The sequence below is a fragment of the Echinops telfairi genome, unplaced genomic scaffold (assembly GCF_000313985.2).
Source record: "Echinops telfairi isolate 266 unplaced genomic scaffold, ASM31398v2 ScPeMD7_7400;HRSCAF=8409, whole genome shotgun sequence".
In the NCBI taxonomy this organism is placed as follows: domain Eukaryota; kingdom Metazoa; phylum Chordata; class Mammalia; order Afrosoricida; family Tenrecidae; genus Echinops; species Echinops telfairi.
In genome coordinates this window covers 6,341,650-6,356,126 of record NW_022111300.1, presented here as the reverse complement: position 1 = coordinate 6,356,126, position 14,477 = coordinate 6,341,650, and the positions used below count along the sequence as shown (strand labels likewise).

The window sequence follows — 14,477 nt, the reverse complement described above, 5'->3', positions numbered from 1 at the left end:
GGGGGCGGGAATCAAGGAAACAATGCTATTTACAATAGTCACCCAAAAGATAAAATAGGTTTTAGAATATAAACATCCTTACTTTTCAGATATTGTCAATTTGTCTTCCAAAGTGACTATTAATTTACAGAGTTGCATGAGCAGGACTGGTAAATTATTTTTAACCACAATTCTTACAAAAATGTTGTATTTTTAAGTTGCTGAATCTGTTCACTAGAAAATGTATATATATATAATATGAAGACCATACAATTCAATGATTTAAAGACATTAAAAGGAATTATGCAATTGTGCTGTGGTTTTTATACGTACTCAACAACTCGACTCAAATAAATGCCATTGAATCAATGCTGACTCAGTGCGGACACTCTGGGTTGCTGAGACTGTAACTGTTTACAGGAGTAGAAAACTGGTGGTTTTTGAACTGCAGACCACTCAGATCCCAGCCCAACATGTAACCACTATACCACCAGAGCTCTTTATATGTATCAGCAAGAATCTTTTTTCCTAGGTATACAAAGGTTGCTACTTCTGAATTTTTTTCCCCTTTGCCTTATTTTTTTTCTATTGTATTTACTTTCTTTGAATTGGCAGGAATTTAATTTCCTTTTATCTCCCCCCACCCCCACCCCATATTAATCTTGCCTAAAGTTTCTGTAGTCTTAACATAAAACCACAATTCCTCCTCGAAAAAAATCCAGACCGAAAATGTAGTCTTACTGATCCTCCCCTACTTATTTTCTATTTTACAGAACTCTAATTTTATTTCAACTTTCTACTTTTAGTTTACAACGGTCTTCTTTGAACACTGGACTTTTAAAGAACAAAACAAAACATTAATGCTGTATGTTCTGTGTCCAAATGTTGGAATATTTTTCTAAAATTTTCACTTGTAACTTACTCTATTTTCTAATTTCTATTATGATTTTCTCCTTCAACCAAGAATTTAAAGAAATGAGGGAACCTAAAAAGTTTGTCACATTTTTCCACAAATGTTTTGAAGTTTCAACATGTTTTAAATTTTTATAAGTTTTTGCTAATGGTGTACAATTTAATGAACTATCACTAGACCAAGTTTGTTCAAATCTTCTAAGTTTTGTCTTTATTTTATAAATATTAAGATAAATATCAAACTTTTAGTAGACTGCGGATTAGTAAATTATTTTAACTGTCAAATTTTTGAGATATTTTTAGGAAATAAACATTTTTTAAAAGTCTGTATGTTTCTGGTGCATTTCTTTATCTCTTTCATTATGCATGGTTGCCTTTATTTTTAATGATGCTTTTTGATTTAAGATTCTTCTAACATCAACACAACTGTTGCATCTTTTTCCATCCTTCATTTTTAATCTTCCCATATTCTTACTTTTCAGGTGTTTCCTTTAAATATATAGATGAGTTTTTAAAACACTACAGTAAGTCAAATGTAATGCTACTTAGGGTTCCAGTTCATAAATATACCAGTTTATTCCAAACACACAAGTTTAAACAAGTCTCTGTGAGCAGTGGCCCACTGCAGACAGAATATCTCAGTGACACACTTGTCTTAGTCTCATCAGGATGCTTTTAAAAATGAAAAAAAGGTTCAATCAAAAGCACAGCTTCTGAAGGGTTCTTTTGGCTAAATGAAATTCAAGGCAGAGAGGTCAGCTTTGTTGTGACTATTTTTTGGAATTCCAAAGGGGTCATCTTGATAGACTTTCTTCAAGGACACAGGAACCTCACAGGGATTTATAAAATCTGTAGAAAACTGAAAAGTATTGATGAGGAAAAGGCCAGCAGAGTTGGATCAAGGAATTTTTCCCACAACAATGAGCCTGGTTCATTCTTTGAAGATAGCAAGGATTGGCCCGTAAGAATGAGAATTTCATTGGGAAATCTTACCCATTCACCCTATCGCCTTGATCTTGCCTCTTCACAATTTTTTGTTAGCTCTCCAAAAATATTGAAAAGGAACATGTTTTGAATCACTAGAGGATTCCCAACTTGTTGTTTTGAGGTGGTGTCAATACAAGAACAAAGAATTCCTTGGGGAAAGGTTAGAGATGGAAACACTGTCTTCCGAAAGGTATATACCTAGATGAAAATGATGTTGAAGAACAATAGCTTCATATTTTGTTATTTTTTTCATTAAAGGCTTCTATGAGTTTATAGCAATAATTTTGGTTTACTCTTATATAATGCTAATTTCTAATGAAAGTATTCATTTACAGTTGATTGTTATTGCTTATTTTTTAATTTATGTTGTGCTTTCCTCCAGCACCTTCTATTTGGTTGCTTGATTATGTATATACACTGAGTATACTCTATTTCTTTTACATATTCAGAAAGCATACTTGATTTTTTTATTATTTCTATTCTTTAATTTTGCTCACTCTTTCCTTTCACATATCACTTTTGGCCGACATGTTGGTTCTGTCTTTTTAAGTAACCTTCTAATTACTAATTTTATTGTTTTACTTAGTTTCAATTACTTACTGACCTTATCAAATTATTATGGAATTCTTGATAATGCTTATTAATGTTTAACAAGGCTTTTATGTAGCAATCCCTTTTTCAGAGTTCAATTTCCTTCTATTAAACAGTTGGTTTAGAGAGGATTGTGCTTGATAAAGAGTCCCTGGGTGGTGCAGAGGGCTAATACACTTGGCTTCTGATGGTCAATTGTTTCAGTACACTCAGATTATCTGAGAAGAAATTTGGTGATCTACTTCTGCCTCGCCCCTCCCCTTCTACCCCTGGTCTGTTAGTTGATGGTAAAGTCTCAGTTTTATGCTGAGGGTGGGCGAAGACTTTAATTTTTAATCACACATGACTGATAATTTAACTTGTTGCAGAATTCTGGTTTGATACTTTCCCTTATGAGTTTAAAGATACCCCTCCATGGTCAAATGGCTTCTTCTCTTGTTCTGGAAGTCTGCTGTCAGATTAATATTTGCTATTTTAAGAAATTTCTCACTCGTGACACTCCTGATTTGCTTTCTGGGTGATTAATTAATAATAAAATCTTTAACCCATTAGTTATTTCTTTACTTGAGGCTAGTCCACTATTTTTATTAATGACTACACTTTGGTGATTGTTCCATGTGAACAAGATAGGCAAAACACTTTGGGCAGGAAATAAACAGCAACAAGATACTTTAAACTTGCCTTGTGTCTGATTTACAAGCTTCCATATTATCAGGACAGAGATTCCAAAGCCTTGTTAGCTCCTCACTACAAAAGAGGCAGACAAAAAGTAAATAAGTATTTATGGTCGGTCACTATCCTTGTATGCCTTAAAATACAAAGAAAAATAACAACACAAACCCTAGTTTGGGGGTGGTGATATTATGGGCTCTCTTTTTCTCCTACACAATTTTAAGAATTCAATTACTAAAAATATTCAAGCACACTGAGAGGAAATAAACCCAAGGACTGTGGTACTTTGATACAACCAGAAGACCCCTTTACATAACAGGGATCTATTGGTGGCACAGACACGACATGCCCTAGAGCCATGGGTTCAGGAAGCGGACTGCTTGTAATTAAGTTCAATGAATGTACATGATATCTATCAATAGGGTTGGTTTGCTTCAGTCATCTATGCACATATAAAATACACATTCATCTTTTGTTTGGATGTGAAATAGGGGAGCGGTCCTATAAACATCTTCGAAATATTAAAATAACTAATATCATCCCTTATAGGCTACAAAGTTGACTTACTTTCCCATGTGAATTTTTCTGTTGGGTCCTTTCCCTAGAAAGTCTTCCGGGGCTGTTCTTTTCCGTAGAACTCTTGCCGGCCTGGAATCTGATGACCTATGGCACACAAGACACACATTATTATTGGGGCCTACAGGAGAGCAGAGATGGGAGTGTGCAATGGGAGAGAACATTGGCCCTCGGCTTATCCCTAAGGAAGACAAACGAGTCCTGGTGGTTCAGTGGCAGACTGCTCATCCTGTGGGAGGAAGACCTGCCTCAGTCTTATTTCCAAAAAGATGACAGCCGTGGGAACTCCTTAGGGCAGTTCTACTGTTGTACGTGGTGCCTATGAAGTGAACGTGACCGGACCAGTTTCATATACTAATGTTCCTATATTACGACAGAACAGCCATCCATAAGACAAAATATCATAAAATGGGGCAAACTGTAAGAAGTCAATATATGCAAACTTTCCCACAATTAAAAATACATCAGTTTGTTCTGGGAATTGAATGGAAATATATTTGAAGTACAAAAATTCAAACTGAAGTAATCTAAATGGTTACATTCTTAAAAAGTTCAACTTACTTTTTTATGAACTATATATGTATTATACATAATGTAAAAACATGACAAATTATATTTTGAAATATCTTCATGCTTCTTGTGATGACTAATGTTTACCTTTCTTTCACAAAACTGGGACAGCCTTCATTTTTCCATGAGTTCCAGTTTTCTTCAGTGTTTAATATATGCTGTGAAAAACAAAGAAATTATATTTGCATAGAAGTACTTGAAATTCTAATTGGTAATAAGAAAAATGTAATCTAAAACATACCTCTACCATCTTTGAAAATCTTTCTCCATCGGGAGGGGTTTCAGATAGTAGCTGTGATTAGAAAGAATATACTAAGCTTTCAACAACTTTCTGCATCATAGGAGTGGTTTGCAGGCAGAGAACCAAGAAGTGTCTGTGGTCTTGTACCTGAGCTTAACTTTATCCTTATTTTCCTATTTGGGGCTGAAACAAAGAAAATTCTAAATTTCCATTTTTTTCAATCATGGGTTGTCGCATGTTGAACTTACTTGATAGACTGATTTTGTAGTATCTTCAATCCAGAGTGATTGCTCATCAGTTAAGACATAGTTTGAACTAGGAAACAAATAAAGGCACGTTTCAGTTTTAGCAATGCATGTTCAATTTTAAGGTTAATACACTGCCTTTAAAAAGCACAAGGCAAAAAAAAAAAAAAAAAGAGGACCTGATCCCAAGGGCTCAATGGAAAGTAAATGTTTAGAAAAGAACGATAGAATATATGTACTAATATGTCAGATACAATTGATGTATGGATTGTAACAAGATTGTAAAGCCCCCAATAAAATGATCAAAAAAAAAAAAAAAAAAGCACAAGGAATTTAACAAATAAATTAGCCATACTGTACAGTGACAAAAATTACCAAGACAAGAACAGTCACATATGACAAAATTAGAAGGAAAAATTCTAATACTTCATCCTCAAGGGAAAAGAAATGACGACAAGATAGGGGGAAAGGGGTAGCCCAGGCAAAAGATTATATTCCTATACATTATAGACAAGCATGCTATATTCAGAATACAATGAAAAACAAAACCACAAAAATTACAGTAAAGGCTGAATGCAAAACTAAGTTACTAATAAAACTGAAATCAAACCTGTTTCTGCCGAGTGGATTCTGACTCATGGAGGCCCCCATGTGTTGTTAGAGGAGAACTGCTCCATTACTAAATTCACACTATGTAGTAGGTGCTTTATGGCCATCCAATCAATATTAATGGATTACTATGAGCCCAAAGTGGAGCACTTTCTAAGGATTATTCACTTAAGGTCCTAAACAGCTGTGTGTACGTATTTAAAGTAATTCAGTGAGCCCAAGAGCACAGAGCTTGTATTAAAACCTAGTTTTGACATCCAAGTCCTTGGTCAGTACACTCTCCTGTACTGAACTACTAACACACACAAGAGGACCACAACTAACATGTTTGGGTGCTCAGTGTGTCATTACAAGTCTGGAAGAGCTGAACTGCTGGTACGGGGGATAAAACTGGAATTCACAACAAGCAGGCTGTAAAGCCATGTGCTTTACACAACTAAATACCACTAAGTAGCAAAGAGGTCTACTTCACTATGGAGAGCGACAAGGGGAGACGGCCTGTGCCCCCTACCGGTGGGGACATCAAGAAGATTCTGGTTGAGTGCTGTGATACCCAGAAGAAATGGAAACTCGTTTGTGCATCTATTATTTTTAACAAGAGTCCCTAATTAGCTATGTTTTCTGCGAAAGATGTGGTCTACAGATGTAGTCCTTTTTCCTATCTTGGGATCAACATATGAAACACAACAGCACTCATTCCTGAGTATGTATCAATCATTTACTGCTCATTTTCACTTACCTTTTGAATTTGACCTGCCCTTTGAGATATTGGAATAAAATGAGGTACTGCAACAGGATGTGTCGACGAAAGTTACTGTCACTCAGCTGTAAATCCATCAACTACTCAAGAAACAAGAAAACACATACACATAGACAAAAAACAAGTTAAGCTGTGGTTATAGGTACAGGCTATGCTATTACAGATATGGAAGAATCCAATTCAATTAAAAACAAAATCCAAAACACTTGAGCTCTCACGGCCTGTGGGCTTCATGAGTGCACACACCCACAGACAAAGCAGCAGAGGCTTTTAATGTGGACTAATGACCATAATACACTGTGAGAAATTTATGCTGGTGGGTACAGTATTATATCTGTAGTCCTAGATGAGGATAAATCATGCTAGAAATATAAACAAAGAATAATGTGGCTACTACTTTCTTACATATAAAGAAATAATGAACAAAAATAGGTTCACATAGATATAAACAGTATTAAGAGGTGTCATTCATTTTTGCAACACTACAAAATGCCTACAACAGAATTGGTGCTCAGTAATAAATGAATGAAAAGGAATTAGAGGTAAAGAATAATCTGTGAATTAAACCCACCCCCCTCCCCAGGTTTTAGAGAAAATTGGATAGTAATTTTAAGTTTAAAGACTTTGAAGTAGAAAAGATTTGAGGGGTATTCATGATGACTTTGTTGCCTGCAGTCTTGGTGGACTTTCTATGAGAATAATTTCCAGTGATGAGCAAGTCTTTCTCTGACTAAGCCCATATAAGCTCTGAAAGGAAAGCTGATCTCTCAATCAACAAACTCATGATGGGTCTACCTTTAAGACTGAACCACCTGGCAAGTCTACTTCCTGTAAATGAATAAACAGGAAGACACCACAGAGCCTTGAAATTTGGTTTCTGCCTCAATGTCCCAAGGTCAGTAAGATTTTGCCCACTTACAGTCTGACAGTCACAGGCATTCCTTTCTCACACTGCTGCCTGTGGGCACCAGCCACATGTCTTCCCATTATATATCGATATCTGTACCTACATATATATATCTGGCCCTCCAGTTGTTATCCCTCAGCATTAGGGACTGAATATTTGATCTGCTATCAGATTACATAAGTATTTATCTCATCCCAAAGTGGCTAATTTGAATAGCATGCCTTACCCAAATTGACATCATTGACCCTGCTTAGCCTCCATTCCTTGACCTTGAATCCAGAATCTTGACATCATCTCTAATTTCGCCATGTACTTGAAGGGCCACAAACTATATACCTTGTCATCTATTTAAATTACTCGAACGTGGAAAATTTTAATTCAAATCGTATAACCTATTCTTTCAGGGCTACCACTTCAGGTGCTTTCAATATATGGAATATCTGGATCATACTGAGACTTTAGGTCTCTTGAACCTTCTATTTTTGGCCTATTAACTTTCTTGATTATAATCTTCTTTTGGTCTTGGTAAGAAAACTTTAGATCAGAAAATATTTTCTTAAGCATCAGACCATGAATACCTCAGGCTTTGTGGGTCAAGAGGCAAAACCAAGGATATTATGTAAGTGCTCACACTATAAGTATAAGAAGCCACGGGCTGTAAAAACAGGCAGTGAAACAAAAACTCTACAACAAACAACAAGCAGTAGATTTGGCTGGTCGGCTATAGCATACCATCTATAGTCAGTCTAAACACACAATCCATCTCTTCAGCCATTTCCCTGCAATTTCCTCAACATACTCATCCCATACTTCTGTCACATCTATTGGGCAACACTGCAACAGTTGGTTAAAACCAACTGTTATTCACCGTCTCCGTGTCAACACAGAAGAGCCTCCAATCTATGCTGCAGGGAAGACTTACAACAAAGCCTCACAGAATGATGCAGGTGGCCGCATACTGCTATGTTGTCTCCGATGGAATGATCTTTCCTGTCTCTAGCCAACAATGTCTTTATTTTTCACTGCGATTCTTTCTTCTCCATAGCAAGTATTTCAAACTTTTCCCCCTTGTATCAAAAACCCTATATAAAACCCTTACTCACTTAGTAAATAACTACCTCTGCCTTCAGTGAGGAGAAAAATGCATTAAAGTGTAAGTATTTTAATTTCTTTGCCCCCAAAAAGGCACACCTGAAGCCCTGGTGATGTAGTGGTTATGAGTTGGGCTGCTAACTACAAGGTGAGCAGTTTGAAATCACCAGCCCACTCAAAGGGAGAAAGATGAGGTTTTCAATTCCTGCCGTTACAGTCTCAGAAACTCACAAGGGCAATTCTACCCTGTCCTACAGGGTTGCTGTAACTGGGAATCAACTTGATGGAAATGAGATCAGTTTTTGTATTTTTCAAACCTGTGCATCAGCTAGATGCACGTGCTTGTGTTCTTCAGCCACATCTTTATGCCTCGGGGCCATTTGGATGTTCCTATCTCCCTCAGAACGAAGCTCCACAAATTAACTCTCCTGTCTTTCACCTCTTCTTTCCCAGCTCCTTTCCACGAGTATTAAATAACTTCAAGGGATCTACATCCTCACTTTACCCTCCTGTAACAGCAAAGCTTCTGGAAAGAATAGCTATGTCTGTAGTTTCCAACTGACTGCTCAAGCTGCTGCAATTATAGGCTTTCTTATACACCAAAACACTAACAGGGTTTTTGCCAAGCGAACCAATGATTTACTTCTTCAGCCCAGTGAACACTTTGTGGTCCTCATCTCATTCGTTGTACTTCATTCCCTGAGGTTGCACTTCTCTAAGTTTTCTCCACTACTGTTGTGGCCACGCTTCAGTCACCTTCGCTCCCTCCACGTCTGTCCTCTAACTGTTCCTTTTCTTCAGGACTTGGTCTGATGCTTTCTCTCCCTATAGTCTCTCCTCCTGGCTGACTTCAGATGCTCCACGACTTCAATTCCATTTATAAGCTGGTAAACCCCAAATCTGAATTTTCAACCTAGATTTCCCTCCTAAACTACAACTGTACAGCTCACTAACCATTATACATCTCTACTTGAATGCTGACGACACTTAAGTTTCCACGCCAGGTTTTCTAGTATTTGCTGATCAGTGAGAGGGACCACTGTCCACACACCCATTTGCCGAGGTAATTCTAGCACAGCTTCCTGGAGGTGGTGGCCATCTCTGCTATAAACAACAGAAACCAACCTGAAGTTGGAGAGTAAGTAGGAAGTCGCGAAATAGGAGGTATACAGATTCTGAGGCACATTAGAGTCTGATCCATGTTATGCTTAGAGTGGAGATCTGAAGTTATAAAGTGGCTAGTTGCTCTATAACAATTCTTCATCTATCTTAGGCATTAAGTTCTTTTTACCCCATTTCTTTGTTTCTACTAGAGAGACAATTTTTCTTGATAGAAACAATGGATTGAAAACATGAGTCGAAACACACTGAATCAGAGAGTGGGAAGGGTCTGTTTGTGATCATTAAAGTTAATTGCTTCATATTATTCTTAGGGAAACAAGATCTAAAGATGTTTCCTTGAAGTGCTATTTAATTACAGGACCAAGTGGTAACCGATATGCTCTATGTCATACATGTTTTCTAATGCTACTTTCCTTTAGTTATTCTAAAAATACATCATTTACATCATGTTATAGGTAAGATATGTCTTTGTTGTCTTTGTTCCTTGAACAAAGGGCTCTTTATTGTTAACTTTTCCCTCATGCTCTACCTTCCTATTATTCTAGCTAAAAAGGTTCATGCTATTCTTTTCAGTCAGCTTCATGGCCTGTTAGTTAATCAATTATACATATAAACAATATGCTGGTTGAAATAAAAATGAAGTACGAAGTCTTCCATTTTTGTCACTTTAACACAAAATATTTAAAAATATACACTAAAAAAAACCCAACTCAATGAAAATCTAATTTGTCATCAACACAGTAAAAACCTCCTGAGACAAATCAGGAAGTGAAAACCTGACTAAATGCTTTCAATGTACCCATTTTCAACCTAGACCAGAAAAAACAAACAGGTTCCATACTCAACATGTTCTTAAAGCGAGAACTAGGATTTATGATTTTAATTGTCATCAATATATTAGATTCTAAATTAGGATTTGGAGTAATAAACTATAAGTAGCTTTCCACCTGGAACTGGTACTTTCATATAGGTATATCTCAATTATAAAATTATAATTACAAATTATAAACTTTAACTAAGTTATAAAATGTTTAATTTCTGAGAAGAAAATATATAAACAAACAGTTGTGCAAAAATATCTAAATCACAAATGTATATAGTCTTACCACCCGAAAAAAAGTTCTTAAGAAAATGGGACATTTACTTTCAGTGTCAGGGTTTCAGTGTTCCTGCTGAGTGGAAAGACAGACGCATGCCCACTGAAAGGAAGGAAACTTCAGCTCTCACCCCATTCCTTAAGCTACAAGGTAACTGAGAGATGATATCACAAGTTAAAAAGTTTTAAGAATCCTTCTATACTAATGTCTGTAAGGATAATTCCACTATAATACTTACTCAATAAAATCACTCCCAGAAATTTAATTTTTTATCCCATCTCACCTTATGCTCCTATCAAGGTAAAACATAAGCTCTTTGTTTTTTGTTTTACGAGCTTCAGGTTTTAAAAAGCTAGCATTACTACCTTTCCCTTCATCTCACTTCAGTGTAAAAGAGTGTCAACAAAGAGTCCAACATAGACCTTCCATAAATGCAAGACTTCTTTTTTCTTCAAATGGCTAAATTAAATGGAACTTCTAAAACAATATCAGTATCATGTATTCTAATAATTATAAGCATATAAACATAAATACAGGCTTTAAACAGACAGTGTTTAGTACCTGGGAAAGTTTTAATAATTTTTATTTTCTTAAAGAAATTGAAATTTAGGTACAGAAAACCCAAACCTATGTAGCCACTACATAATGTGTGTTTTTTGGCCCAAATATCTTTAACTATATATGAACACACTTGTTCTAATTCAAAAAACGAACATGTTATAATCAATTACTGGTACACATATTAAAGATGTTTCCTAAAATTATTTTAAAACCAGTTTAAAACTTTAATGACTGCCATTCAATATATTTATTTGATATAAAAATACATACAACTAAGTATATTTATAGTGAATAAACGTGTGTAACAGTGAAAGGAATCTGTATAACAGAGAAACAAGGCTATGTCTCTGGGTATACAGAGTATCCTCAAAGATAGTAAAATGCTCTTTGCTCTTTATATGGGAAATAGTAATTATTGGCTTGATTAGAGAACATTTTCTTCTCAAACATGTTAACATTTATAAATATACTGATCCAATTATTCCTTTGTATTAATTAGGACCATGCAGTGCTGTAAAAAAGATGAGAGCTTTATTTTCTAGAGAAGCTAAACTTAATTGTCCTTTTGAAATCGCTATTACTAATTTACAGTATTCTGACATAGCAAAGCTGGGTAATTAATTCTCATTTGCCTTGCTGCTCATATCTGACTAGTCTCTTTGGTTAACCCTTTCAGAATTTATCTTCCAAAATTAGGCTCTAAATTTAGAAAGCAACCTCTGGAAACTGGCTGCTAATCAAGAGGTCACCCGTTTGAACCCACCAGCCATCCTTTGAGAGAAAGATGTGGCAGGCGGCGTCCTCAGAAAGCCCACAGGGACAATGCTACTCTGCTCATAAGGGTTGCTGGAAGTAGGATTTGACTGTAAAACAGTACATCTTGGTACTGAAATAATAATTCTGCTTTTACATGCTTCATAGTGTCAAAGGAGGAATCCTTATACCCCAGAGCATTGTAATTGGGATGCTAAGTTAGAGGTAAATCCTCCCTTAAAACTTCTGAGTACCACCCAAGATTACTCATAAGGAACTGGCAGTTCTCCATGTACCACTAACAAAAACAAGAAAAAATAGACTCTCCGCAGTATACTTAACAACTGCTATTCCTGGACTATTTTGCTATAGCAACAATGGAAGTGTATTGCTGAAATTAGTGTTTGCAATCACACCTTCAAACCAAACCCACTGCCATTAACCAGATTCCAACTCTTAACCCCACATCAGAATAGAATTGTTCCTTAGGGTTTCTGAGACTGTAAATCTTTACAGGCACAAGAGAGCTTTCTCTTTCTCCCTGGGAGTGGCTGGTGGGTTTGAACCACTGACCTTTTGGTAAGAAGACCAATGCCAAACTCACAGAGCCTTCAGGGCTTCTTAATTATGCCCTAATTATACCTTAGGCAATTAAAAAAGAAAAAAAAGCACGATTCTTATAAATTGCACTCTCTTTGTTTCTAGGGGAAACATCTATCTTTAAGGAAGGTAGGTCTGAAATGTTCTTGACACAATGGATGGATGTACGGATTGTGATAAGAGTTGTACGAGCTCCCAATAAAATGATTTTTAAAAGAAAAAAAAAACAGGAAGGAAGAAGTCTGATCATTTATTTGTAGAACCTATGCCTACTGGTAGTTGCCACATCACTGGCTGGAGGTTATGTTTTCCCTCTATGGACCACAACCTGACTAAAAAAAAGGATGACAAATACTTGTAGGCAAAATACAATGCGCTCTGGGTAAGAGTCCCATCAGACAGGATTAAATGCTCTACTAATGGGATTTATAATGACAAGTACACTTTCATATACCTACCATCCCTGCGCAGCAGGTGGGAGAACTAGGGTCCAAATAACCCTACCTACCTTTACATGTCACCTGAGCTAGCTCCCATACTGTGATATCCCTAAAAACCAGAGTTTGTCTGTATTTGCCAAATCTGCATCTAGAAATTGAGACATAGTACCAAATTAAAAGGTTGAGGAAAAATGGAATTAAAAGATAATGGAATCTTAACTATCAACTTTTTGAGGTCCCCTAATACTTAAATGGGATGTAGCTATACAGAATTTAGTGGATTTAAAGCACTGGGCAAGGTATTATATCAATGTAGGAACGCTTCATTCAGTGAAGGAGCAAACCTTGTCAAACAGTAGTTCACAACCTGTGGGTCGCAACCCCTTTGGGGGCCGAACGACGCTTTCACAAGAGTCGCCTAAGACCATCAGGGAAACACATTACGATTTACATTATGATTCCTAACAGTACCAAAATTACAGTGAAGAAGTGGCAACGCAATAATTGTCTGGCTGGAGGTCACCACCACAGGAGGAACTGTATGAAAGTCGTGGCATGAGGAAGGTTGGGAACCACTTTTCATGCCATCAGTGGTGGTGGTGGCATTTAGGTGCCACCGAGTTAGTTCTCATTCACAGCAACTGTGGGAGTTAAATAATTTTTGTTGTCAGCTTGAAGATATAAAAGCCTGTCAATCAGGCCACAGCCTGATGGCACCTCCTGGTAGGTGTGGCTTCTCATAAGGAGAATCCTGGGAATTTCCTCCCTCTCTTCTCTGCCTTCGCCTTCCTGCTATCATAGCGCTACCACCATTGGATCCACTGAACTTGGCACCAGCCAGTGCTGTTCTGCATCACTGTGCATGGTTTCCAGGAGTCTGAAGAGGTATTTATGGACTAGTATCCAACTTACCGTTATTATTACTTAATAGAAAGCTTTCTGACACATGAAGGAGTGTCACTGAATTTGTCTCTCTTGTCTACCTGGCCTCACACTGTGTACAACAAAACAAAAACACCACCTGCTTTGTACTACCCTCAGGATTGTTCTTTATGTTTGATCCCAATGTAACTCATTATAAATATTTTCACTTAGCTATTAAGCAGCAAACACTGGAAATATACCAGGAAAATACAAAAAGCATACAAGGTTTCTTATACTCATGTAAATTTAAAATAAGGATGTTGTGTAAGAGGGAACAATGAAGAAAAGTGAACACAGGAGGAATGGATGCATAGTGATCATCACTGATAGAAGAGTGGATAAGGGATGCAGAAGGGAGGCTGGGGATATGGAAGGAAAGGGGATGTCGGGAATGAAAACCGAAGAGGGGAGGGAGCACTAGAACTGACTTGCACAACTTGTTTTCAAGGTGGTTTAACCATGGGGTTGGGGGATGTTCTAAAATTGATATGCTAATGATTGCACAATTCTCCTTGATATGATAAATGGCTGAGCTATTGAATTATATGATATGGAAACTGCCAATAAAACTGTTATTAAAAAAAAGGTGAAGCCAGCCTGTGTGATCACGAGGTATCGAAGGGATCAGTTATCAGGCATCAAAGAACAAAAAAATCATATCATTGTGTGCTCACCTCCATGATACAATCACTGAAGACAAATGGGTACATAAGCAAATGTGGCGAAGAAAGCTGATGGTGCCTGGCTATCAAAAGCTATAACGTCTGCCGTCTTAAAGGCTTGAAGGTAAACAAGCAGCCATCTAGCTCAGAAGCAACAAAGCCCACATGGAAGACGCA

The 14,477-nt window shown here is 36.8% G+C and overlaps 1 protein-coding gene across 1 annotated transcript in view; it reads right to left on the bottom strand.

The window, feature by feature from the left end:
* THOC1 (THO complex 1) overlaps window positions 1-14,477 on the bottom strand; it is a 59,201-nt gene that overhangs the window by 9,722 nt on the left and 35,002 nt on the right. The window contains exons 12-17 of the mRNA XM_045296218.1: window positions 6,122-6,222; window positions 4,777-4,843; window positions 4,529-4,579; window positions 4,375-4,445; window positions 3,709-3,804; window positions 3,151-3,216 (exon numbers count right to left, since the gene is read on the bottom strand). Of these exons, the coding sequence (XP_045152153.1) occupies window positions 3,151-3,216; window positions 3,709-3,804; window positions 4,375-4,445; window positions 4,529-4,579; window positions 4,777-4,843; window positions 6,122-6,222 (452 nt within the window). The remainder of the gene's footprint in view (window positions 1-3,150; window positions 3,217-3,708; window positions 3,805-4,374; window positions 4,446-4,528; window positions 4,580-4,776; window positions 4,844-6,121; window positions 6,223-14,477) is intronic.